A 25,308-nucleotide genomic window follows, 5' to 3' on the forward strand; every position below is an offset into this window, starting at 1 on the left:
GCAAGTAGGCTGTGAGAAAAGGGTGTCGCTTTTATTTATGGTGCAGTAGGCTAGAAAATGCAGGAGGAGCTGTGCAGATCAAGACATGTCTTGATGACCATTTGTGTACAAAACCTTATGAAAATAAACTGGTGAGTGTGAAAGTATTGACATAGATGTATGGTGAAAAAATAAAGAAGAATCCACAGTGGAAGGTGAAAGAAATGCAGGAAACAATAAGGAAATAACTTGAAATAGAAGTCCCTAGGATAAAGTATTCTAGGGTTAGACAAACTGCTCTTGCTGGGGTAATAGAGACATTGAAAGACCATTATGCCAGGGTGTGGGATTTTGGTTTTGAGATTTTAAAAAATAATCCAGGAAATAGGGTTGACATAAGGACAAACAGGATAACTGATGATTCTCAGAATAAATTTCAAAGGATCTACATATGCTACCATCCACTGAAGGAAGGATCAAAGTTGGGATGTAGACCAATTTTAGGTGTAGATGGATGTTTCCTGAAAACTGTGTGGGGGGGTCAGTTGCTGAGTGCAGTTGGGAGGGATGGTAATAACCAGATGTACCCAGTTGCATATGCAGTGGTAGAATCTGAAAGTACTGAAAGTTGGAGATGGTTCCTTGGACTACTCAGAGAAGATCTTATTCTTGGAAATGGAGTTGGACTCACTGTGATTAGTGATCAACAAAAGGTATGCTTTATTTATTTGAAACTTACATTACTTGCTTTTTGGTTGTTGTTTCATATTGAATGCTTGTTATTATGGTGTAATAAATGCTAGGGACTTGAAAATGCAATGAAGGAGTATCTACCCCATGCATAACACAGATTATACACAAGACACTTATACAATAATATGAGAAAAAAGTAAGTAGTTACATTATAAAGATATTTCTGTTAAAGATGGTCTTAACTGATTTTGACAATTCTAAGCATTATTATATGTGTAGGTGGCCAACTGGATTAGTTAAAAATTATTTTTGGATGGCTGCATGTGCAACATACCCAGCAGGCTACCAGAAAGCAATGAAAGCTTTGAGAGGGGAGGATTTTTGGGAGATGACAGACAAAGCAGTGATGTTGCCACCTGACATTCCTAAGAAATTAAGAGGGAGGCCAAAAAGATTAAGGAGAAGAGAGCATTGGGAGGGGGGTAGTCGAAGTATGGGTAAATCAACAGAGGGAGTGCCTGGTTTGCAGAAACTAATTAGTGGGAAGAAAATACATTGCAGTTTGTGTAGACAAGAAGGACACAAGAAGCCTAAGTGCCCACAGAACCAACAGAACAGAGGGGGGGGAAATGAAGCTGAAAAACAAGATGAAGGTGGTGAAGGTGGCCAAGAGGAAGGAGAATCTAAACAAAGACAGGGACAAAAGGAGAGGCCTAGAACCAATTTTTTCGTAAGGAGGGCCTTACCAGGTATTGTCATTGGAGAACCAAGGGAAACATCCAAGGTTAAAGCATCTGCTGGGAAAGGGAAGGGGAAAGAACATATGAAGAACAAGTCTCAAACTAAGTGAGAAGATAGGCCCTTCTGGATGGCCAAAAAATGTCAGCAAAAACAAATAGAACCAGTGATTGAGGAGGAAGAATTTGTTGGTCAGCTAGAAGACATCCTTGCAGCCTATGATGATAACATTCTTCATGATACATATGATGACTTGATTGAGGCTTATAAAGAAAGCAGCAAAGTGCCTACCAACCATGAAACCTTGACTACTCAACCTACTCCAAGGACTCGGTCATTTCAGGAAATGCTCTTAGGAGCTTGTGGAGGTAAACTATTCATGCCTAATCCTGGGTTTGTGTCAACATGCCATATGCCAAATGGGACTCCATGTGTTAGTACTCCACCATTTAAAGATGGTGATGCACATGTAGCTCCCACTATGGCAGCAGATAGACCAAGTACAGAGAAGACCATGGAAGGCCTTGCTGAAGAAGGTGCTGAAGTAGATAGTGGAAAAAAAGGTGATGAAGAATCTGAAGAGGCAGATCATGAAGAATCAGAAGGAGAAGAAGAGGCTGATGAAGTAATGTCTGAAGAAGAAGAAGAAAGCGATGAAGATGAGGTGGAACCAAAACCAAGGAGGAGCAACAGATTATGATTGAAGACAAATTTCACTTTTAAAAATACGCCGGATGATCCAGTCAACCTTGATGATGATTAAGGGTTTTTAATTATGAACTTTATATTTTTGGGTTTAGTGTAATCAGTCCCAAACAGTATACTTTTGTTAAGTATGGTCAGTTGAATCATAACTTTGGGATGGCTATATTTTTGTCTTAAGTATGGTCAATTAGACCTCATTTTGGTATGATTAAGTATGTAAAAATTATGCTTCACAATTTGGGACCATGTAATGACTGATTGAAGTTATCTACATTAGCAGCTTATTTCACACTAATCTTCATAATGCTACAATTGCATTATTCCATTCATTTAAATATTGCTAGTACATGGACACTCAGCCATACTGATGCATTACAATTGCACAAAATTCATCAGTGGCAATACAATATGAAGCCATCCACTAACTAAAATTCACACCACTAAGATACAAATTACATAATATAGAGCCATCCACCATTCACATTCTTCTTCTACTGGGACTTCATCACCAACACAACAATGAACACAACAATTACAAATCCAAATATCTTTAGTATCTTCCAGTACTTGCCAAATTTCACTTTCTTCTCCCTATTATTTTCCTTCTTCTTTGCTACTTTTTCTTCGAGAATCACAATCTTCTCTTCGAGCAACTCTATCTTTGCTTCTAAGTAAATTTTTCGATTATTGAGATGAGTGATAACTTCAGCATTTCTTCCCCGAAACTCCGTATCATACCATTGAAAATAGTCACACCTGCTATCTTGCAAGTTTCAAATTTAAATTTTTTAATTGAAAACTAGTTCACTAACATCATCTTTAATACTATGACAAATGTTTTACTTGAGAGTGAGAACACGTATAAAACCTTCGTCCTGGATTTCTCAAGGACCAAGACATTTTCCCCCTATCACCACAATCACAAATGAACCCAGAAAAGCTTCTTGAGGACATGAGGTGAGAAGATCTTGTTGTGCTTGTTGTTGCCATGGAAATTGTACTCTCAGAATTGTTCCCAACCTACAGCTCAACTTTAGAGATTGTGGTGAGATTTAGAGAATTAAAATGAAGAACCCTAAAAGGTTCCTGGGTTGTATGTATATGTATATAAAGGGCAGATGTAGTCGTTGTAATGTCCACGTCATCTACAACTCAGCTCATTAGTCTCTATTCATGCCACATCAGATCTGACCGTTACAATTTCATTGACTTTTAACGGCTTGTACATTTTAATTAAATCAGTGACTAAAGTGAGTCAAATTTGTAGTCAGTGACCAAACTGAGTCATTTGGCTGCAATCAGTCATGAACTTGATCTTTATCCCTTTAAATGATACTTGATTTTTTTTATTTGTGAAATTCTTAATCCTGCCGTGAGTGATGCATTTCATTTATGAGAAAATAACGGATAAGATGATTACAACTCTTAATTTGAAAAATATTTTTTGGAATGATTTAGAGCCTCTAGCATTTATCAAAAAATAATAATTAACATTTCCTAAACGGTACTTTTTCTTTACAAATAATACCAATAAAATGATCTAAATTGTCTATTACTTACTAATAAACAATAATAATACTTAAAATACACGTATAATTTGTGTGCAATTTGTTATTTCATCGACCAATCAAAATATCTATCATATCCCGTCTTTCACCTTTGTCTCACATTATGATTTTGATTTTGACTCACTCGAGCTTATTTAAAAATTAATATCACTTACCGTCTCACATTATGAGTTCGATTTTGGCTCAATATTTTAAAAATATATCACCTCTTAGTAGAGTTGCCGATTTGTTCGTTTCGTATACTTTCGTGTCGTATACATTCGTGTTTCGTGTCATGAATGTCTAACCCAAACCCGAACTATTAAAGATTCGTTTCGTTTCGTGTTCGTGTACCTTCATTTCGTTGTATATTTCGTATTGTGTTTCGTGTAATTTAAAATTAATAATAAAAATAAAGATAAATAAAATATTAATTTAAATATTTAATTTTTTACTGGTCGAGTCTTAAGTTAATAAGTCATAAAGACTCAAGTGTAGTAAAGTCTAATGAAATTTTAATTTGAATCTATTTTGTATCTATATTTAGTAAATATTATATGTAAAATATTATTATAAAATATATGTATTCATATAATTTTGATAAATTTATTTAAATATTTATTTATTTTGTGTCCTTTGATTTCGTGTCATGTACCCAAGTGTAAACCCAAAACCGACACTAAATTAATCCGTGTACTTTCATGTACGTGTACTTCCGTTTTTCGTGTACCAAAAATGCAAAACCAAACCCGTTATTTTCGTGTCGTCTACGAAATTACCGGCTCAAAAACAAAATTAAAAAAAAAACTAAAATCGAATATTTACCATTTTCCCCCATTTTCAAGAACAAACCAAGAAAAAATTGAAACAAAACCGTTAGTTGATAACACACCAAAAACACCCGCCATACAAATTTAATCCTGATACAAAAATCTCTCCCAATCTCTCTCAAAAACCCTAATGAGAAACACAATCTCTCTCAAGAAATGAACAACACACTTCTTCTTATAAGCTGCTCATCAATCATAACCCCTCCTAATCCCCCTAACAAACCCTCAATCTCCCCCAAACTCAAACCCTCATCAAAGCCTCTGCTCTCCCCTTTTCGACGTGACTTATCGCGATACGGAAACCAAAACAGCCTCAAATACTACGCTGATCTCGCTTCCAGGCTCGTGGAAGCCGAGAAAATGGATGAGTTTATGTTAATTGCTGAGACTGTGGTGAATTCGGGTGTTGAGGTTGCGGAGTTTGTGAGATTGATTGATGTTGGAGTGGTTTCGAAGGGAGTGACTGGATTGGTGAAATGTGGGGAGAGGGAGAGAGTTTTCGAGGTTTTGGAGTGTGTGAAGAAGTTGGGGGTTAGTGGTGTGGAGGTGTTTGATTGGAGTGTGAGAGAGGCGGTACGGAAGGAATGTAGGTTGGGAGTGGAAAAGGGGGATGTGGAGGGTGTTGTTGAGTTTTTGGAAATGCTTAGTGGTATGATTGTGTAGTTTTCGAGGTTTTGGTTGATTGAATCGGTTTAATTTGTTGAATTGTTCATGCTTTGTTTCTGTGAGTTCAACGATTTTAGATTAATTTACAATATTGTTTTCGGAAATACGTAGTGGTATAATTGTTCATTTTTTTGGCTTTTTGGTTGATTGAATTGGTATAAATTGTTAAATTGTTAATGCTTAAGTTTTGTGAGTTTAACGATTTTAGGTTAACTTACGATGCTGTTTTGTATTTTTTGGAAATACTTAGTGGTATAGTTGTGCAATTTTTGGCTTTTTGGTAGATTGAAGTGATATGATTTGTTGAATTGTTAATGCTTGGTTTCTGTGAGTTTAACGATTTTAGCTTAATTTATGATGTTGTTTTGTAGTTTTTGGAAATGCTTGGTGGTATAATTGTTCAGTTTTCGGCTTTTTGGTTGATTGAATTGATATGATTTGTTGAATTGTTAATGCTTAATTTCTGTGAGGTTAACCGTTTTACCTTCATTTATGATGTAGTTTTGTAGTGTAGGACTACTTTACAGTGTGTAATATGTTGTTACATGTATGTTCTTGGTTCAGGATTTGATTTCTCTGTTAAGGAAGTGGTGGACCCTGCGGAGATTATTAAAATATGTGTGGCTACACGGAAACCAAATGTCGCAGTAAGGTATGGTTTGTACTAATTTGTCTAATATTTTATGGTGATTTAATTTATATTTGTCGCGTTATGTGAAGTTTCATTAGTTTCCTTTGTGGTTGACACGTCTTCTATGTACGTCCAGTCAAGATTAGGCGCTCTTAAGTAACCATCAATTGCTATCATTTTATTGGAAACTAAAGTGTTTTGTAAGTACTGAATGTTTATTGACACTTTGCAGGTGTGCTAGAATTTTTCCAACTGCCCAGATATTATTCTGTAGCATAATTCTCGAATTTGGAAAAAAAGGTGATATCATGTCTGCTATGGATGTATTTGAAGCCTCTAAGAAGGACATGGACCGTCCTAACATGTATATCTACCGCACAATTATAGATGTATGTGGTCTGTGTGGCGACTATCTGAGGTCTAGGTCCATTTATGAGGTACTTCACTATTTTTTTTCAACAACCGTCAAGTTGCCAGTTGTTCCTATCTTCCAAGTTAATAGCTATAATGGATGACAATGCGTGTTCACTGCTAGAACTTTTATTCAATTACTATAAGTTCCATATAGATATATGGCTACAGGAGTTCACTGGTTTTTTTAAATGACGGAGTTTGTCGTTTTAAGTCAACTGACTTGTAATAAGTAACGTTGTTATAACTCTGTATTATTGATGTAAGATGATGGTTTCCAATTGCGAAACATCCAGCTACTGTAGCTAATCCAGTAGATTGTGGCCAGCCTGACTGCAACATGTAATTATGTATCAACAATAAAGTGGAAAATTATGCGTATATAGGTGATGTATGACATGTGCATCTCTTTTGATAGTGCAATATGATTTTAAAATATGAGAGTTAGTGAAAGACCGGCTTCTCTAGATTTAAAAATATATATTTTTTCCACAGATGATATACACACTTAATTCCATCTTGTGTGATATTTTCACCTTGAAAGAAGATGAATATAGTAGCTACATGATTGTTGGACCCAACCCGTTCTAATTGGTTTTTTAAATCTGCCAAAGTTTCTTGGTTGCCGGTATTTGTACCAGACTATTCTATTTTTTTTTATGATACTGTATCCTCTTATTTGCTGCAGGATTTGCTAAGTCAAAATATCACCCCAAATATTTATGTTTTTAATAGTCTGATGAATGTAAATGCCCGTGACTTGAGTTACACGTTGCACATCTACAAACATATGCAGGTACCGCCCTCTTCCGTTTATATATTTTAGATGTTCATTGAATTGTTTTGTCGCCATACTAATTACATGTATACTATATCTATACAAAAAGGAAAATCTCATTAATTTTTAACTAGAACTGGGAATTAATTAAATTGTTCTGGACAGAAAAGTGAACTTTGTCCAGTATATACATTGGTCTCAGCCAGAATAATAAGTGATTAGATACTCTAGGAAGTAATCACAAGTGATCCTTATGAGTAATAACCCAGGCTGACTACCCGTGGGGCGTAAACAGCACACAATGCGCACATACTTCACATCCTTTAAGCTATTGAACATATGCCAAAGTTAAAATGAGCTCTTATTGACATGAGTGTTTCATTTATCAGTTATTACTTTGTTTCAAATGTTTAGACTGTCGGTGTTGCTGCGGATGTGACATCTTACAACATCCTGTTGAAATCTTGTTGTCGAGCATCAAGAGTTGATTTGGCTCAAAACATATACAGGGAGGTTCAAAATTTGGAATCAAATGGAGTTTTGAAACTTGATGTTTTCACGTACAGCACAATCATTAAGGTATATACCTCATTATATAAAAATAATGTCTAATCTGAAATTCTCACTTTCTGTAAAATATACATTCTTTTATTCTTATAACCATGTCTGTGTTCAATTTTCCAGGCATTTGCGGATGCTAAAATGTGGCAAATGGCTCTGGAAATTAAAGAAGATATGCTCACAGCTGGTGTCACTCCCAATACTATAACGTGGTCATCTTTAATAAATGCAGTCTCTAGTGCAGGTCTTGTTGAGCAGTCAATCTTATTATTTGAAGAAATGCTTCTGGCTGGTTGTACACCCAACACGCAGTGCTGCAACACTGTACTTCATGCATGTATTGAGGCTTGCCAGTATGACAGGGCCTTCCGGTTATTCAGTAATTGGAAAAGAAGTGCAACTGATAAGTTTTACAGTAAAGATTATCAGAGGAAGATTGATAGAGGCAAGGACCATTCACGTAAAAGTTATAATATGACTGGGAAAGACTATGGGTCTGATTCTGATCATGTGCAGTTTACTAGAAGGGTTCCCTTTAAACCCACTACTGCAACATATAACATTTTGATGAAGGCCTGTGGTACTGACCACAAGCGTGCAAAAGCTTTGATGCATGAGATGAAGGCCTTGGGTCTTTCCCCCAATCAAATAAGCTGGTCAATATTGATTGATATTTTTGGAGCCTCAAGGAATGTTAAGGGTGCTATGCAGGTATATGTTTCTGTATATACTGATATTTAGAAAAGACTAAACTGCATGCTAAATTTCCTAGAAATCACAAATATTGATGTTGGTCATAGTTTATGATTATGCACTTTGACAAGTTATTTTAAATATGGCGCACTTTGCATCCCATGGATGTTATTCCATTTAATTTAATAGTTACCGTCAGCTTGGGGAGGGGTATTTTCGAGAATGAAACTATAATTCCCTTGCAATCTAAAGAATTTACATTGACGGAACAAAAGATTCCACTTATGCGCTGCTAGATGACTTCTGAGTTTCAGTAAGAATAATGTTGAAGGTTTAGGTTTTTATCAAAGATTTGACGGGTTTGAAACTTACAGGTTGGAGTTTAAATGGAGAATTTCTGTGAAATTTTGTGGCCTTTATTAGAATTTTAATCAAAATTTAGAAGTTTATCTGATATTTAGTTGAGATTTACAGGATTTTGTTGAAATTATAATTGAGTTTTAACGGAATCAAGATTTATTTAGTTCCGAAATACCCTGATCAAGTTAACTATACTTACTGCCTGGGGATGCAAATTGCAATGAATATAACTTGCTGGACAACAGTGCATGATTGCAAACAATATACACCAATGTCAAAATATACACCAATTAACTCTTCAGAAAATGATCAACAGAAATACGAAGAATTATATTCTTATGTTTGAGGCGTGGTACCAATTATGCATTTTTCATCTGTTTTTTTTTAATTTATTCTTCATTATTATAAAAAAGGAAATGTACATGCAAAATTTTAATCTATCAACTTCTCTGAAAAATGTGAATATCTGGTAATGTGCAAATGGTGCAAGTTGGCCACCTCCAAATTTAGGAGTACAGTAATAATAATTGAAGAAGGGACAAATATTGCCATTGCATTATAAACTTTCTAAAAGCATGTGTGTTTCCAGTGCAGATATTAAGTTCCATGCGTCAGGCGGGTATTCAACCCGATGTTATTGCATACACAGCAGCTATGAAGGTTTGAACTTTTACTTGTTAGTCCCATACTTCACATTCGTTGACTATCTCCTTTGTACTCCAGGAATTGGGAAAAAAATGTTATGTTGAACAGATGTAAAGAGCTTTATATCTTATATGTTTGTATATATTGAGTGCTCTGCTCTTCCTTACAGGTTTGTGTACAGAACCAAAACCTGCAGTTTGCATTTTCTTTATTTGAGAGAATGAAAAGAGATCAAATACAGCCAAACTTGGTATGTCTAATTATAGTGGGTATATCCATGTTATTATCTTTGTATAATATGATATATTCTATTGTAAGCCAGTGTGAGCACAAATTTATAATATGAATTTTTAATTTCAGGTAACATACAACACACTTCTTAAAGCTCGTACAAGATATGGTTCCCTTGAGGAAGTGCGACAATGCCTTTATATATATCAGGATATGCGGAAAGCAGGGTATACTGCTACATAAAATTTCTGCCTGCTTATTTTCCTTTTGCTTTGTTAACATTTCTTTTCGCACACAAAGTTTTGCTTCGTAGATGTGGTAGCTGTATCATTGTATAAGTTCTTAAATCTTGCCGGACGCGTGATCAACTCACATTTTAACAGTTTCTTAAATAAGTCTGTCCTGGCATCACTTCGATGCATCAATATAATTGTATTCATCTCAGTTTTTTTGCTTGATCTCTTTTGACATCTGAATATGGCACATCTATGAGCTCTCATTTGTTACTGTATTCTTGTACACATGATATTAGTTCATCAACTTAAAGATAGTTGGATGTCTGCTTCACCTTTTCTTTTAATAGAGAGCACACAATCTTTTATAGTTAGGTCATTGAATGTTCTTCCACTCTAGAAAATAAATAATTCAGTCCTACAATGTCGTTTCAATTACTTAAATTGATGCCTCGGTTAATGCTTTATTGCGGAACACATATTAAAGAGCACAACTTACAGGTACAGTTCCAATGATTACTATCTTAAACAACTAATAGAGGAGTGGTGTGAAGGAATACTACAAGGTAGCAACCAGAATCAAGTCCAAAACACTTCTAGCAGCAGAACTGAGTTGGGAGGCTCTCAAAGCCTTCTTCTGGAGAAAGTAGCTGCAAATTTGCAAAAGACTGGTCCTGAAATCTTAGCTGTCGATCTTCGGGGGCTCACAAAGGTAGATTAACATCAAAAATGTCAATGACCTTGAGTTGCATTTTTTTTACTAGATATCTTTATATTTCCCTTCTGTTGTTGAGGCATTGTTAGAAAGGACATGACTGAAGTTTTTGTTTCAGGCTCAAGCTCCAACTAGATTAGCATTTTTTTGTACTTCCTAATATACTGAAAAGTAGCAAATGTTCAGTAGTTATATAATGTTGTATGGCTCAAATTCTCAAATAAGCTTGACAAAGTACTTGTAATGCATTAACAGGTTGAAGCTCGGATTGTGGTTCTTGCTGTTTTACGAATGATCAAGGAGAACTACACTCCAGGTCAGTAATATTTCTCATTACACTCAATAAATAGTGTAGTGTTCCAAATTACTTGACCATTTGGTTGCATTACAATTCCATGTACTTTACCTTTTTGACTTATAAAATCAACTTGACTCGTTTTCTAGGCAAAGTAAATTTATCCACATGGTTCTCTCATAACATACTCTAAAGTAAGTTATATTGTTCATATATAATATACAAAATATTAATATAATACAGTGACTTTAGATGTCAAAAAGGTATGGATGGATATACTATTACATATTGATAAAGTATTCCAGGATGCAGCCTTTAATTCACAAGAGAAGAATGAAGTTTCGAGGAACCTTTTGCAATATACAAGTAAAAAGTAGCATTGTGTTATTTAGAAATCCTTCCAGATTTGATATAAGGACCAAGCAATTACACTTTTGAAGTTATCAGTAAACATGTTAATAAGCTCCGTGATTTATAAATCTTGCCTCGAGTCCTTGACCTTGACTTTTGCACAACACATGTCTCAGTTCTTTCATTCACCACCACACAACATCAAGATATCAATCCCTTGTGCAATAACTGGTTTTGATGGGTAATTTACTATGGATTTTGCAGGAAATTCATTAAAAGATGATATGTCAATAATATTAGGAGTTCAGGAAGTAGTTTCAAGTGATGCCAAGCACGACTCCGTGAAAGATGCTATAGTGAAACTTTTGCAGGATGATTTGGGGCTTGAAGTTATTTTTTCAGCCACTGGAAGCATGAGTTTGAATTCAGATGCGGACTTTAAGAACACCATTGCAGTAGGATTTCCCACACAGTTAGAATCTCCAACCAGAAGACCTTCAGATTTGCATCGTCTCAAGGTCATGAGAAAGTCATTGTTTAACTGGTTACAGAAGAGACTAGATGCGTCTACAGGATAACTTCGCATCCAGGCAAGATTTTGTAGATGATAATAATTAGCTTGTAAATTTGTATGCTTTTACCTTCTCTATCGGGACACAGCACAATAAAGAGTAGATATAACGAATCAGACACCCTGTAAATGACCGGAAATACCATTTACCAAGGCAAATAAGCCAAGTTGTAGAGCAGCAATATGTATGGTTCTTCACATTTTTCCCATTATCTTATTTTTTAATTAAGGCCTCATTTGTATACTAGATATCGTGTTGAAACTTCCCCAAGTCACTAGAACAATGTTTTTCGGGTAAATTATGTACAACTTTATTGTCTGTCCTGTAGTAGTTTAAACGAAATCGTGCTTTGTGCAATGAGGATGGCTTACTATAAATTTTTACGGTTTCCACAATATATTTACCTCCTTCGGAGGGAATTAATTGTCCATCTACACCATGTCTGGTCAGAAACCTGACCACATTTGCTGTTATAGGAATGGTGTCATATTGTCATGAGTTTATAACTCTTTATATTTATACATGTGTTAAATGATGGAACAAGAACACATGAAAATTAGGTTTTGCAAGACTGCAAGTCTTGTTTCTGGGAAAAGTACTCAGCAAAGCAAGCTGGAATCATGTATTACTATCTACTACTCGTGTTATTTCCTCGTTCCTCGGCTAAGGACTTCTGCAAAACCTCCTCGGATTGCGATGTCGATTCGTTTTCCGCCCCCAATGAAGTAACACCAAGGACTTCCACCGGAAAGACATGGATTAGGTAAACACAACCATAACCTGATAAAGCACTATGTTCACTATCCTTATGGAGTAACATAGCAGGTCATAATATTCCAAGTACTGTGACCTACTCTAACTATACTTAAAATTTGAAGTCATCCACGTTACGGGCGGACAGGGGCGGAACCGGGATTCTGAATTACGGGTGCATAATATAAGTTCTCAAGTGCATCATCTCACATTGGTTGTTAGGTACAATATTCATTCAGTTAAAAATAATATAAGAACCTATAATTACGGGTGCATAATATAAGTTCTCAAGTCATCATCTCACATTGGTTGTTAGGTACAATATTCATTTAGTTACGAGCTGACAGTGGCGGAACCAGGATTCTGAGTCACGGGTGCATAATATAAGTTCTCAAGTGTATTAGGTCGCTTGTTTAAGGTTCACGGAAAAAAGAAGGAAATGTTATTTTCAGAACGTTTTTTTGTTTCCAAAATAATAAAGTCTGAAATTATCAAATTACCCGTGTTTCAATCTTTTTAGGAAATGTTTATTGTGAATGCAGAGGGCAGTTTGGTAAATTCGCTTAATTTTTGCTCTAGAGAAAAAAAACGCTTTTTAAATAACATTTCTCAAAAAAAAACTGAGAATGGATTCAAATTCATAATGCATCAACTTCATGCTTCTCTTAATCTCTTTGCACAGACTAATTAAATTAGCAAATGCACTTATAGTCATTCCATTTTATATATTTTTAGAATCTTAGCATAGAAAAATATTGATTCCTTTTTCTTCTCTATTTTTTTTTCTCAAAACTCGACTTTGCCTTCATTTTTAAAAAAAGCTAGAAAGTGATTTAAAACTAATTAATAAAAAATAAAAAGGATTTGCAGAATAAATTGTCTGCATATTCAATAATAAATTTTCAACATAATATAATGATAACTAGCAAAAAAACAGATATAAATATTACATCTGCATGATATTTATTTACTTGCTATATTTTTTTTTTGTCAAATTTAAAGCAGATTTCATTATTGACTTGAAAGAGATTCAATCGGGACAAACCCTCAACTGATTATGCAACCAGGTTGAAAAACAAATAGAGTTAAATAATTAGCTATTTTGTTTCCGGATTGCTTAACAAACTGAATACAAATATTCTGAAAATTAAAAATGAAGGTAATGATTTCCCGGACAATCCAACACGCATCTACCCCGAAAACCGAAAACAGTAGATTTTACAAGTATACACTAGTAGTATGAAGATAAATTCCCGAACGAGCCGAGAATCAAATCTTGACTAACAAGACAAGAATAACCATTAGTGGGATCAAAAGATAGTTTCTAAAAGTAGAAAGGCTGAAGCTGACCGGCTGGTCCTGTCCACAAAAACAGCAGATTTTACAAGTATACACTAATTTTAAATTTTCCTTGGCACCAGATTTTTCAGTCCACGTAAACTGTTCTTCACACGTGGCTCTCCACACACCTATAATTTTGCCACGTCATCTTCTGCGGTCCATCGGTGACCTCTTGTATTACTGGTAGAACCCTGGCTCCCCTTACGAGATGTCCAGGTTCGATTCTTGTCAAAGACAAAGGCAAGACCTGTGTGTGAGAATGTTAATTATAAATACAAAATAAAGAAAAAATCTCTGCAGTTTGCATCTCAAGTCAACACACACACAGTTGTTTACTTGTTGATTTACTATAAATAGTTTACTTGTTTTAACAGTTTCATTTGCCTTTTTTTTGTGACTACAGCTTATGATTGATGTATAGGATCCTAACGATCAGGTTGATTAATCTGTTTTTTTAGAGTATTTATTTATTATTACAGTTGTAGATTTATTGTTACTGATTCTAGTGTTTTTGCAAGGGTTTACGATAACAATTGATGCGAGTTTGCAAAATGTGGCTGCGAAAAGTGAAGCTGAAAAATTAGGGGACGGAAAGAGTAATTCGAGAGGCGATGGTTTGAGGTTAAATCGAACTGAGAATGTGAAGCATGAAAGTGAAGAAGCTATGCGATCACGACAACAGCAGCAGCAGCAGAGATCTCAAGGTTCAATGGTCCACTGGGAGACGTTTCTTCATATTAGTTCCATTAAGGTGTTGTTGGTGGAAAATGATGACTCTACGCGTCATGTTGTTGCTGCATTGCTTCGTAATCTCAATTATGAAGGTCGGTAACATTTCAGTCTGTTTTGTATTATACTGATGCTTGTATGTGATACTCTCTCTCTCCCCTCTCTCCCCTCTCTCCCCTCTCTCCCCTCTCCCCTCCCTCTCTCTCTCTCTCTCTCTCCCTCTCCCTCTCCCTCTCCCTCTCCCTCTCCCTTTCCTCTCTCTCTCTCTCTCTCATTTGTTAACGGGATAAATGAGATTCTAGCTGTACATGGAACTCTCGTAAATAAGTAATAAAGTGTTAAGCGTTTTAGTTCTCTTTAAATACAACATACACACTCAAACTTTAGATCATTGTCATTTTGCGTTATTAGGATGTTTTAATAGTAAGTATTTATATCGCTTAGATCATTGCCCTTTCGTCATATTAGGAACATTTGATACTCAGTTCTAATAAGGTTTTCTTAGCAGTAATTGTAGCAGCCAACGGATTGCAAGCTTGGGGGATTTTAGAAGACCTAACCAATCACATTGATGTTGTTTTGACTGAGGTAGCAATGCCCTGTTTATCGGGGATTGCTCTTCTGTGCAAAATCATGAGTCATAAGACTCGCAAGACTGTCCCTGTGATTAGTAAGTAATTGGACTTAATATCATCGTTGTTGCTCTATCTCCAATTTGATAATCCCAATTTAGATTAGCTATTTGATATCTTTAACCATCTTACCTGATGAGATTCTGCAGTGATGTCAACTCATGACTCAATGGGTTTGGTTTTCAAGTGCTTGTCAAAAGGTGCAGTTGATTTTTTAGGTAAGCCTATTCGGAAAAATGAGCTTAAAAATCTCTGGCAGCATGTGTGGAGGAGGTGTCACAGTGTGAGTTATATCTCTTTTGCTCCTGAATAACTTCAAAAAGCTTCTTTACCTGTTGATATTTTCTGAAACTATGCATACTTACATATTGTTAAAGAGTATAAGATCATGTTCGGGCCTTCCTCTACCACCTTAAGGTTTTAGACAAACTGGTTACTTAACATGGTATCAGAGATTGACTGTTCGGGCCTTCCTCTACCACCTTAAGATTTTAGACGGACTGCTTACGTAACACATATAATCATATAATTGCATATGGTTCTTAAATTTACTGATTTTGAATATTGTATCATCCTTTTTGTGGCTTCATGCTCATTAAAATGTTGTGTAATATATTCTGTATTCTAATTGCATCTGTTACCAGCAGCCTCTTGATAGATGTATCTTCGTTTACTGAATTATAAGATCATTTTTGTTTCAGTCGAGTGGTAGCAGGTGTGAAAGTCGTGCCAATACTCAAATATCAGTGAAGTCGAAAAGTGGCATAAAGTGCCAGGAAAACAACAGCAGCGATGAAAATATGAACACTGGGGACAGTGATAGTCAGGTAACATAAATGTGGATATAATGCTTCTGTAAACTGTATACATGGTTGTTCGTCAAGTATCATGTCCTATGTAAAACACGTGATTAAGAAACTTACGTTTAAGAACTAGATTCATATACGAAAAGATATTATGGAGTTCAGCATTGCAGAGTTCTTGGACAAAAGAAGTTGATAGCTCCCAGGCTACGTCTGCAAAGGATCAAATATCCAAGCATTCAGAAGGTACTTGTGCTCAACTATCCTCAAAAGCTGAAACTTTTACTAAGTTGCCTGTAACAACACCGAAAGAATATCAAGAAAAAGGCGATCAGAGTGGTATGCATAAATATATTGAAGTACAGCGTATTTGCATTTTTAGTTGATTGTCACCATGTCAAAATATATGTCATGTATAATTTCTTTCCAGATAATGTTCGCCATGGAAAAGACTTGGTACTTGGAAAGACTAAAACTCGTGAACTACAACTGAACAATTCAATGGAGATTCCGTTCAAACTCTTGAATGCAAACAGGATCACTCATTCAAAAATTGAGCCTGATCCAAACAAGATGAGTAGAGCTAACAATCTGGCAAAGAGTCTGTTCAACAATGAAAAGACTATAATTTCCAGAACACCTGATACAGCTAGTGAAGATCAAGCCAAAACTTTCAAGAGCAAGATTAGGGCTTTTGACAATTCTACAGTTAAGCCAGAGATTGAGCTTAACTTGAAGAGGCTTAGAGTTGCTAAAGATAGTGGGAAAGCAATTCAAATTGAACGCAATGTTTTAAGACATTCAGACCTTTCAGCCTTTTCGAGGTCTAAATGGTACAAATTAGGGGTTTGTTATGTGTCATTGCACAGTTTTAAAATGACTAACAGTTTTAACTACTATACCTTGTGGCATTGTACAGGTACAATACAACCTCAAATGGCTGTAAGACGTCCAATGGGATTGATGTAAGCGTTTCTCTAGAAGCAATTAACGATGAATCTGACATCCGAACTAGTTCAAACAGGAATCTTTTCTGTCCAAGTTCAGAAGGTATCAAGAATAATGTGGACATGGATTCCATCACAGACAAACTTCCTATCAATCCAGCAGTAGTCTCGAAAGATTCAGTAGATATGACATCAAACAGTTTAAAAGCAACAACAGCAATCGATGATTTGAACTTATCATCTGTCTTTGCTCCAACTGAACTGGATCTTAATTGCTCCCCTCAGCAAGTCATACTGGTTAAAACTGATGACTTGGCTTCACGGGCATTGCTGACTCCAATTACAGGTTCACCTCCAGAGCTTCCAGTCCGGCATATTCATCATCACCACCATGTGCATCATTTCCACAGCATGGATAGCGAACGACCACTATCTAAACACGAGAATATGCCATATAAGAAGCCTGAAAATGTTGTTGTTGGACCTGTTGAAGGTAATGCTGGAAATTGCAGCTTGAACAAGAGTGGTTCAGGCAGCAAGTACGGAAGCAATGGTCAGAATGTAAGCAGCACCGTTGTACATGCTGAAGGGAAAAACGTAGAAAGTGAAGTTCACGTAGAAGGAAATAGTGGAAGTGGTGATGCTACTGGCAGTGCTAGCAGGAACAGAACAGATGAAAGTAGATACGCTCATGAAGAAGCTTCATCGACCAAGTTTCGTCACAAAAAGGACCGGAAATTTGGCTACAAGGTAAATGATGTTGAATTCTATTAATGTTCCTTATACAGAACTGCAGTCATATTCCTTATACAGAACTGCAGTCATTTATCTCCCTCTATCTAGTAAATCTTCCTTGAAACCTCTAGGCAAATAAGTTGTTGGTGATTATTTTTTAAAATAATGTAATAGATTAAACAGTAAAATGGTTTTTCTCTAATATACAGTACCAGCAAGTGATTTCATGAAAACACAATCTACAAATGAATTTTTTTTGCATAAGGTCTTTAAGTGCACACATATGTTTCCAAACATAGTTCAAGTTCTCTATCATTCTCTTTCTATACAAGTCTGCATTTTAAAGTTTTTTCTGTCTGATATTTTTTTTTGCTAGTTACACACGCTCACGCACCCACCTTGTCGTTGACAAGATTCAAACCCTCGACATCTCGTAAAGGGAGCGAGACAGATACCACTATAACAAGAGGTGTTGGGTGGGTACCGCGATATTTGGAGTGCAAGTTCTTGTATCCTATGTCCATTATCTGATTTCTTCGTATCCTATGTCCATGAACTTTTTCTAGATAGATTGTGAAACCATCTGTACTATGAGATATATAAGATAACTTCTGCCAGCAGCACTGATTTCTCTATATTTCTGTTCAATTTCAATTTGCAGGGCCGATACCGGAACAAGAAGAGACCTGCAGATTAATATCTCTGTCTACAAAGGACAATATTGAAATCTGAGTTCTGCAACTAAGGTCTACTATAAACCTATGATGTGCCTAAAAGTTGGGACTTAAACGTAATAAATTTGTATTACAGTAATTATGATATTTGAAACCTGCACCTTTCCTTTGTACTTCTTTAGACCTTGCTTGAGTATATAGACAATGCTTACCAAATACGATTTTCTATGGTGTCTGAGTTTTCATAGTTTCATAGTCAATAACCCTGGCATCATAGCAATTAGTGAGTAAATTTTAGGAACCTGTCTGCATTACATGTTTTGACTGTTACGACACATGAGAGTGATGGCTGAGACAAATACGAAGGAATTTATTCAACAATGGAAAACTTTTACATCAAATATAACATCGTATCTCCAGAGAGCAGACTTCTCTTTAGGCCAGGAGTACTAAAGTACCATAATAGTCAAGCGTACAAAACTAATATGTATATGAAGTACCAAACTATCAATACATCGGCATCCATCTGGAGAATATTGAGCATTAAGCTAAGCTAAGACGCAGGATAAGCATAGAAATCCCACTTATTTGAACACATGATATGTGAAAATCACTAAAGCTCACTTTTTAAACACTGGACTATTTCTGAGCAACCCGTCATTTTCACTTCTGAGCCTGCAATGGAGCAATAGAAAGTTAAAAACCTTTTTCAGCACTACACAAGTAAGAAACTCGAAGTTCTGTATTCTTGGAGTTGAGCATGAAAAATTACCAAGAAGCGCTTCTTGTAGAGTGTAGATAATTCCTGGGGATCAACTTTTGTTTGCGTGTAAGCATCAATTTTGTTCAGTTCCTGCAAGCACATAATCCGTGAATGAGAAAAATTGACAATTGAAATTTTGAACTGATAGCATACTTGCGACTCCAGGTCCCCCTAGTATTTCGTTCTCCTTTAGGCAAAGTAAACAAAACCAAGACAGATTTCACATATTTGTTTCGTAATGAGATTGTTTCTTTCAGATACACTGTAACTGTAATGGGAGTCATTAACACTGTACTTTGAATGTTCAATGGAAAATTATATTAGAGTAGTGCCTCTCACTTTGTGCACAAGAATAAACCTGTTATATTAGCATACCTCAAACCATGCTGTTAATTTAGGTCTGCCAGACAAAATATTATGCTTCCACACATCTTCAATGAAGAGATGAGCCCTTTCAAAATGCGGAGCATAGGCAATATCCACCTGAGTACAATTGATAATTCGGAAAGTGAACTTATCAGTTAAAGGAACACATATGCACTTCTTCAGGAATATGCCCGTGACATACTGCATACTTCGGTGCGCCCACTAAAAAATATCATGAATGACAGAAATAGGGTGCAAAAAAAACTAAAACACTTACCTGACTGATCTGGCCAAGAAAGAAAGGCCCATCATCAAATTTATGGAGAGCTGTTTCCAAGTAATCAAAAGCACCACCTGAAGCAGATTTTAGATTCTATTAAATCCATACACAACGCTTCTGACAGATTAGCTACTCAGCCTACTCCAACAGAATAGTTGGACCCCTGAATTGAGATAGAGAAGGGTGCGATGTATGACAAATCTAGGGATAGAGAGAATAACAATTCTTACCAGCTTCTTTAACAGGATCCCCTCTTAATGAACCAAACACTATTGACGTCCATTTGTCCGTGTAGGATATCAACTCTTTGGCAAACTCTCTTTTAGCAGGGTCCTGGTTTACAAAAAAAAACTATAAATTTTTGGATCTAGAAGATAGGCAAGAAGAAGGATGAATGTGCCTTCACATCTTACCTCGGGTAAGAGGGCAGGCCCTTCAAAGTGATTGTCTAAGTAGTTAAGTAAATCCAGGCTCTCCCCAGTAACTTTGTTGTCATGTTCTAGTGATGGAACCTATTAGAGACAAGGAATTAGCAACAGAAACTGCAAATTTTTCATCAATTATGCAGAAGTAATAATAATAGAATCCTCAACCCTTATATGTACTCATCCCTCTCACTAGATATGTTAAGAAAATGAACCAATTTTAGTAGATGAAAGTGGTAATCCTATATAGTTTATAATATAATCCAAGAACGTCTAAGTGTTATGAAGCACTCAATACATAGATGCCTTCCAACTGATAAAGCTTTAAAATCTTCTGATAATCTTAATAAGGCTGAAACTATCTAACCAGTTAAGTCAGAGTAATGGTAAGATAGGGAGAGGGAGAGCGAGAGGGCCTACTACATTGTTAGGTTCCTACTGGTCTTTATCAAAGATTCCGAGGGCAGTGATCTGGTCATGAAACCAATATTTGCACAATTCTACAAACCTTTCCCAATTATTCTTAAGTTATAAGCACAAGGTGACTATCAATATATTTCAATTTACAACAGACGACCCCCTAAATTTGCAGAATTATTGGTGTCAACACTTAAACAAAACTATTAGAACATAACATAATAATCTGCACTTTAAAATATTACAGGGATATTGTTTTTGTGTGTTTCCTGGTATCTCGATACAGAGCAATTATTGATAATTAGGAATGGTGAAATATGTGTTACCTTATTCTCTGGATATACTTTTTCCTTGTACCAGGTAGGCCTGTTTTGAAGGTTAATAGGCACTACTTCAATCTTGTCTTGGAGTCCCTGCATTTCCAGATGCAACATTAACAACGATTCCAAACTCATTCTGACAGTAATATATGCGTTGCAAAAATCAAAGTAGTGGGCATGAGAAAAAGGATTTGCATCTAAGCTAAGGCCAGACGCAAGTGGACACTCATGTCCAGGTACATACCCATTGTAGAAGAGGGGCTATAACCTCCCCTTAAAAAATCAAAGTTTATTAGTAATAAGCTCGTTTAAATGTTATTTCCTAGATCAAATAGCAAGAAAAATTTAGGACACATGGTTAAATGTCAATCCAAGTTTATTTCTTGCAAAAGTTATATTAACCCCTTCAGATTTAGCAGCAATAAATTCAAAACAGACCTAAGTACACATCTAAATTCTACGACCTTGTTTGGCAATTAGTTGTTAGCGGTAGCGGATGGAATTAGCTATTTTGACTATCTGATCGAGTAAGTTGTTTTGATTAACAGACTCAATTTAATTGTTTCGACTAAACTTGTTTGATAAATAGCTATTTGTATTTAACTAGACACATGTCAATCCTCTAATTGAAAAAGCTCCTCCAAGTAGCTTTTTCAAAATTAGGGGATCGGGTCCAAACCGCTATTTGAATCCGCTAACCACCAAACACCAACCAATATTAGAGGTTTCGCTTGGCCGAACCTCTAATTTGATCATAAAACTTTAAAACAAGTTAATTTGAGCTGTACAAGAGAGTATTATGTAATAGAAAGAGTAAAGACCTTCAAATTCCGGGCGATCCAAACACGCTGAGCAAACGGGCATATGTAGCTGATATACAACCTATACAAAAACAAATTAACAAATCAACAATCGATTTTTCTAGTGTGTGCATGGACATATGCTAAGGTAAGTACTTGATGAGGCGTCAATAAAATATTGGTGAAGAGTTAATTAATAATTATGGACAAAATCTCTGTTAATAAAAATTTTACAACTCATCAATTAAACTTTCTTAGCACGTGCCCATTGACACGTATCCTACAAACCCATCAACAATTATACAAAACTCGTAACGCTACGAACAATTACAGAACAGTTTTAGCGCGCGAACACAGACAAAAAGATACCTAGTGGTACCGTCAAAGACAGGAGGTGGTTGAGAAGTAGAATCCAGTTCTACTGGGCGAGCACTTAACACATTTCTACAAAATTACAAAAGAAACGATAAAAAAAATTAAAATGTACAGCAAAACATTTTGTCGTAACAAATTATGAAACATTTAATATGAAGAAAGAAACTTACGGAGCAGCCATTGATCAAGGACGAAGAATAAATAAATTAAAAACGGTTTTGTATGAGTGTTGTACTGTAATATATATAGTGAGTTTGAGATTTGACTATATTGATTTCGCCAGCAGTGACGTCCAATGATGTATCTGGTCAGTTTTCGTAGTCTGATTCGAGATTGTCAAGGTCTTGCTGCATCACATTATCCTCATTTGCGCATTCTCCGTTCGAAGCGCGCGTTCCATATTTTTTAAATTTTGAATTTTTTTTCTCGGAAATTTTTAATTTTTATAACATAAACGGTTATCTTCTAGTTTTATTTAATTTATTTATTAAAGTTATTTAGGTTCCGTTTATTTTGAAATATAAAATTGATATTATAGTTTAACTTTAAATCTCAATATTTTATTTTAGTTTTCTTTCTCTCACATTTAACCAATTAAAAGTCTCTTAACTCATATTTTAACATTTCTCTTTTACGTTTTCAGTAGTCAATATTTTAATAATTTTTACAACAAAACTGAGTATATATTTTTTTTAATTAAAATACTTTTTTAAAAAATACATTAAATATTTTTTTTTGTCCGCTAACACAAAAAATTCGTCGATAACTTATATAATTTTAACTATATTATGAAAAATGCCAAAGCCTTACTTAAAAAATGTTAAAGTCTTAACTTTTAAAGTTGTAAAAATTTACGTATTATATTCAAAAATGATGTAATATATTATAATTATAAAATTAGTAATCACTATTTTTTTTCCGCTAACAAAACATTTCATCCACAACTCAATAAACAAATAATTATGTTTTTAAATTTATTCTAATAATTATGTAAAATTCAAATATTTTCAACATATCTCATTTGATTTATTATGTAATTAAATTAAATTATTTTTAAATTATTTAGTCATACAATACAAATTTATTTATTGATTCATAAAAAAGATATAGGTCAAAAGTAGTTGAATGTATTACTTCTGTCTAATGTACAAAAGGGGTTGCATGCAGATATAGGACCATCTCGATTTCTGCTTAAATCCCCGGGGTAGAAGGTCTATCAATCCTCATACCAAGCTCAATCCTCAGATAATCTACACTACGGTACTAATTCCTCAATCCTCTGTTACTGTTTCTTTAATTTGAAGTTCGGTTGTATGCTTCAATTTCTCTCAATCGGTTGTTATAGTAGTTTATCTAATTTATCTGGTCTGATCTGTATGATCATTGAGAATGTAATTCAAGTTGTATTGGTCTTAATTGATGCATGTAAAGACTTAATCTGATCGGATTATGAATAGTAGTATCCGCATAATTTGAGAAACAGAGCAAATTGATGTTTTATTTTATGAGTAGTGAACATGTAGGTATGTTCTATTTGATATATGCATTCACAATTGTAGTTTTTCCTTTTGTTTAAAATCATGGTAAGAAATTTGATATGGGGCACTCTTCCTCAATTGTACATTATTTGTTATACTCGGTGCCCCATTTATCATTTTTTTAGTAGTCTCCGCACAATGTGAGAAGCAGAGAAAATTGATGTTTAATTTTAGCAATAGTAAACATCAAGGTTTGTATAATTCGATATATGAATTCACAATTGTAGTTTTTTATTTTGTTTAAAGTCATGACCAAGTCATTTGATATGTGATACTCTGCTGTAATTGTACAGTACTTGGTGTTATACTCGGTGTAGAATTTCGATAATTTAGTAATGGTGAATACAATGGCCTTTGGTAATAGTAAATACTTGTTGTTCTACTCTGTTTTTTCAGTCGTGATACCATAGACAGATTTCCAAAGTTTAGTTTGTTGCAATGGGTATAATGATTCGAATGTGTTCCTCATTCTTGTTACTTAATTGACAGTTGATTTAGTACAATTTTTCTGGCAAGTAAACATCGGAACAATCTTGCTACTTTTTAGATGGATTAGGAGATGATAGTGTTACAGAGGCTCTGATATACAATCATTGTCATTTCATATGAGCTATATTGCCTCTTTATATTGCAGATATGAGTGGAAATACTGATTTCCGTAGTACAAACATGCAAACCTTGAAATATTCAGAGATGGTAAACTAACATTCACTATCAATCCTTGTAATGTACTATAGTATATTCATAATTTTTAACTCTACATATTATGTGTGCTCTTTATCCAACATTACATCAGCTTAGGTACTTTAGCGAGGAAAATCCATCGTTCTTTGTAACTCTGCCACGTGATGACAGAGACCTTCGTGAAATGGTATATTTCACTAATATTATGCTAATGTGCATTCTACTATCATTTGATCTTATTGCATACCTGAAGAGTTTAATGATATTATATGATTTAAAAGTACTAATGTGAAAATAAATTTGTCAATTTCCAGAAACTACCTGATAACTTTGTCAATAGTCTTCGAGAATCTATTCCTAGTAAAGTAATTCTTGTACTTGCTAATGGACATGAAACCTATGTGAATTACAAGAAGTCGGAACAGTCTCTCTGTCACATGAAAGAGTTCAACATTGATTGTCGAGGTTTGTTCGATTCCACTTTGATTTACTCTTATAAGGGCAACGGGAAATTCTTTGTGAATTGTTTGAAGGATGACCTCTGCGAGGTTATATACTTCAAGAATAGGACAACTCCACGCGGCACTTTCTATGATCAAGGTACTATACACAAACTTCATAAAAATCTTGTTGGACTACTATGATAAAAATAAAGTGTCTTATGAATGATATGTTTTTTCAGATGTAATGATTGGTATAGGATGGAAGTTCCTGGTGTTTCTTAACAATCCTGTATTTCAAAATGGAGAAATTGTAAGAACACCATTTCCTGTCGGAGTCGGTTATTTTATGTTTCTGATATTTAGGTAAAAAAAGTAGATTACAGTGTTATCGGCCATATCCACTTGTACAGAGCCTATAATTCTGTGCACTTTAGTAATTTATCCATTTATTAGTAAAATGTAAAAGCTGGTACTTTATTAATCTTTGATCTTTGATAGCCAATTCATGCACATTTCTGGAGAGCCTTTGGGAAGCTGCTATCACCTAAAGTCCAGTTCTACATGAGAAATGGAAGTCGATATGAAGGAACGTGTTCCAAAACTGAGAGAAAGATGTATGGCCTTGAAGATCTTGTGCGAGAATATGGTT

At 35.1% G+C, this 25,308-nt stretch overlaps 3 protein-coding genes and 1 long non-coding RNA gene across 10 annotated transcripts; 3 read left to right on the forward strand and 1 right to left on the reverse strand.

Annotated features, from left to right (window-relative positions):
* Positions 1 to 4,539: 4,539 nt before the first annotated feature.
* LOC141708961 (pentatricopeptide repeat-containing protein At5g02830, chloroplastic) lies at positions 4,540 to 11,880 on the forward strand. The gene is made up of 12 exons (XM_074512825.1): positions 4,540 to 5,141; positions 5,723 to 5,810; positions 6,022 to 6,226; positions 6,889 to 6,996; positions 7,393 to 7,557; positions 7,663 to 8,250; positions 9,187 to 9,252; positions 9,407 to 9,487; positions 9,598 to 9,695; positions 10,203 to 10,413; positions 10,672 to 10,732; positions 11,327 to 11,880. Exons 1-12 carry the CDS (start codon positions 4,649 to 4,651, stop codon positions 11,638 to 11,640), a joined length of 2,478 nt encoding a protein of 825 aa, XP_074368926.1. The 5' UTR covers positions 4,540 to 4,648; the 3' UTR covers positions 11,641 to 11,880.
* Positions 11,881 to 13,707: 1,827 nt separating this feature from the next.
* On the forward strand, positions 13,708 to 18,404 carry LOC141708962 (two-component response regulator-like PRR37). Of its 7 annotated transcripts, XM_074512829.1 has the most exons (10): positions 13,713 to 13,944; positions 14,132 to 14,164; positions 14,247 to 14,552; positions 14,966 to 15,127; positions 15,239 to 15,372; positions 15,791 to 15,916; positions 16,066 to 16,231; positions 16,323 to 16,725; positions 16,812 to 17,589; positions 18,236 to 18,404. In XM_074512829.1, the coding sequence occupies exons 3-10, from the start codon at positions 14,393 to 14,395 to the stop codon at positions 18,269 to 18,271; spliced, it is 1,965 nt and encodes a 654-aa protein (XP_074368930.1). In that variant the 5' UTR covers positions 13,713 to 13,944; positions 14,132 to 14,164; positions 14,247 to 14,392; the 3' UTR covers positions 18,272 to 18,404. The 7 variants fall into 7 exon arrangements, 6 of the variants coding, with proteins under 6 accessions (XP_074368931.1, XP_074368932.1, XP_074368930.1 ...); XR_012569676.1 differs by adding an exon at positions 17,951 to 18,050 and having other exon boundaries at positions 13,710 to 14,552; XM_074512828.1 differs by having other exon boundaries at positions 13,713 to 14,164.
* A 194-nt stretch (positions 18,405 to 18,598) lies between these two features.
* LOC141708963 (glutathione S-transferase L3-like) lies at positions 18,599 to 22,300 on the reverse strand. Its single transcript, XM_074512832.1, has 10 exons — positions 22,165 to 22,300; positions 21,989 to 22,063; positions 21,641 to 21,701; positions 20,826 to 20,912; positions 20,071 to 20,169; positions 19,888 to 19,990; positions 19,655 to 19,731; positions 19,387 to 19,494; positions 19,021 to 19,101; positions 18,599 to 18,923 (listed from the first exon to the last, which is right to left on the reverse strand). The coding sequence occupies exons 1-10, from the start codon at positions 22,173 to 22,175 to the stop codon at positions 18,912 to 18,914; spliced, it is 714 nt and encodes a 237-aa protein (XP_074368933.1). The 5' UTR covers positions 22,176 to 22,300; the 3' UTR covers positions 18,599 to 18,911.
* LOC141708964 (uncharacterized) lies at positions 20,906 to 24,392 on the forward strand. The gene is made up of 4 exons (XR_012569677.1): positions 20,906 to 21,055; positions 23,162 to 23,254; positions 24,167 to 24,228; positions 24,329 to 24,392. It is a non-coding gene; the product is annotated as an uncharacterized LOC141708964 (long non-coding RNA).
* The last annotated feature ends 916 nt before the right edge of the window (positions 24,393 to 25,308 follow it).

This window comes from Apium graveolens, chromosome 2, assembly GCF_009905375.1.
Source record: "Apium graveolens cultivar Ventura chromosome 2, ASM990537v1, whole genome shotgun sequence".
NCBI classification, from domain to species: domain Eukaryota; kingdom Viridiplantae; phylum Streptophyta; class Magnoliopsida; order Apiales; family Apiaceae; genus Apium; species Apium graveolens.

What these genes read in the sequence shown, in the direction of transcription:
- LOC141708961 (XM_074512825.1), top strand. Translation starts at nt 4,649, where the DNA reads ATGAACAACACACTTCTTCTTATAAGCTGCTCATCAATCATAACCCCT. An exon ending in CGTACAGCACAATCATTAAG is followed by an intron (nt 7,558 to 7,662) that starts GTATATACCTCA and finishes TCAATTTTCCAG; the next exon opens with GCATTTGCGGATGCTAAAAT. An exon ending in CAAGGAGAACTACACTCCAG is followed by an intron (nt 10,733 to 11,326) that starts GTCAGTAATATT and finishes TGGATTTTGCAG; the next exon opens with GAAATTCATTAAAAGATGAT.
- LOC141708962 (XM_074512826.1), top strand. Translation starts at nt 14,393, where the DNA reads ATGCGATCACGACAACAGCAGCAGCAGCAGAGATCTCAAGGTTCAATG. An exon ending in CAAGACTGTCCCTGTGATTA is followed by an intron (nt 15,128 to 15,238) that starts GTAAGTAATTGG and finishes GAGATTCTGCAG; the next exon opens with TGATGTCAACTCATGACTCA. An exon ending in CTGGGGACAGTGATAGTCAG is followed by an intron (nt 15,917 to 16,065) that starts GTAACATAAATG and finishes TCAGCATTGCAG; the next exon opens with AGTTCTTGGACAAAAGAAGT.
- LOC141708963 (XM_074512832.1), bottom strand. An exon ending in GGATCGCCCGGAATTTGAAG is followed by an intron (nt 20,913 to 21,640) that starts GTCTTTACTCTT and finishes CTGGAAATGCAG; the next exon opens with GGACTCCAAGACAAGATTGA. An exon ending in AATTAACAGCATGGTTTGAG is followed by an intron (nt 19,102 to 19,386) that starts GTATGCTAATAT and finishes ATGTGCTTGCAG; the next exon opens with GAACTGAACAAAATTGATGC.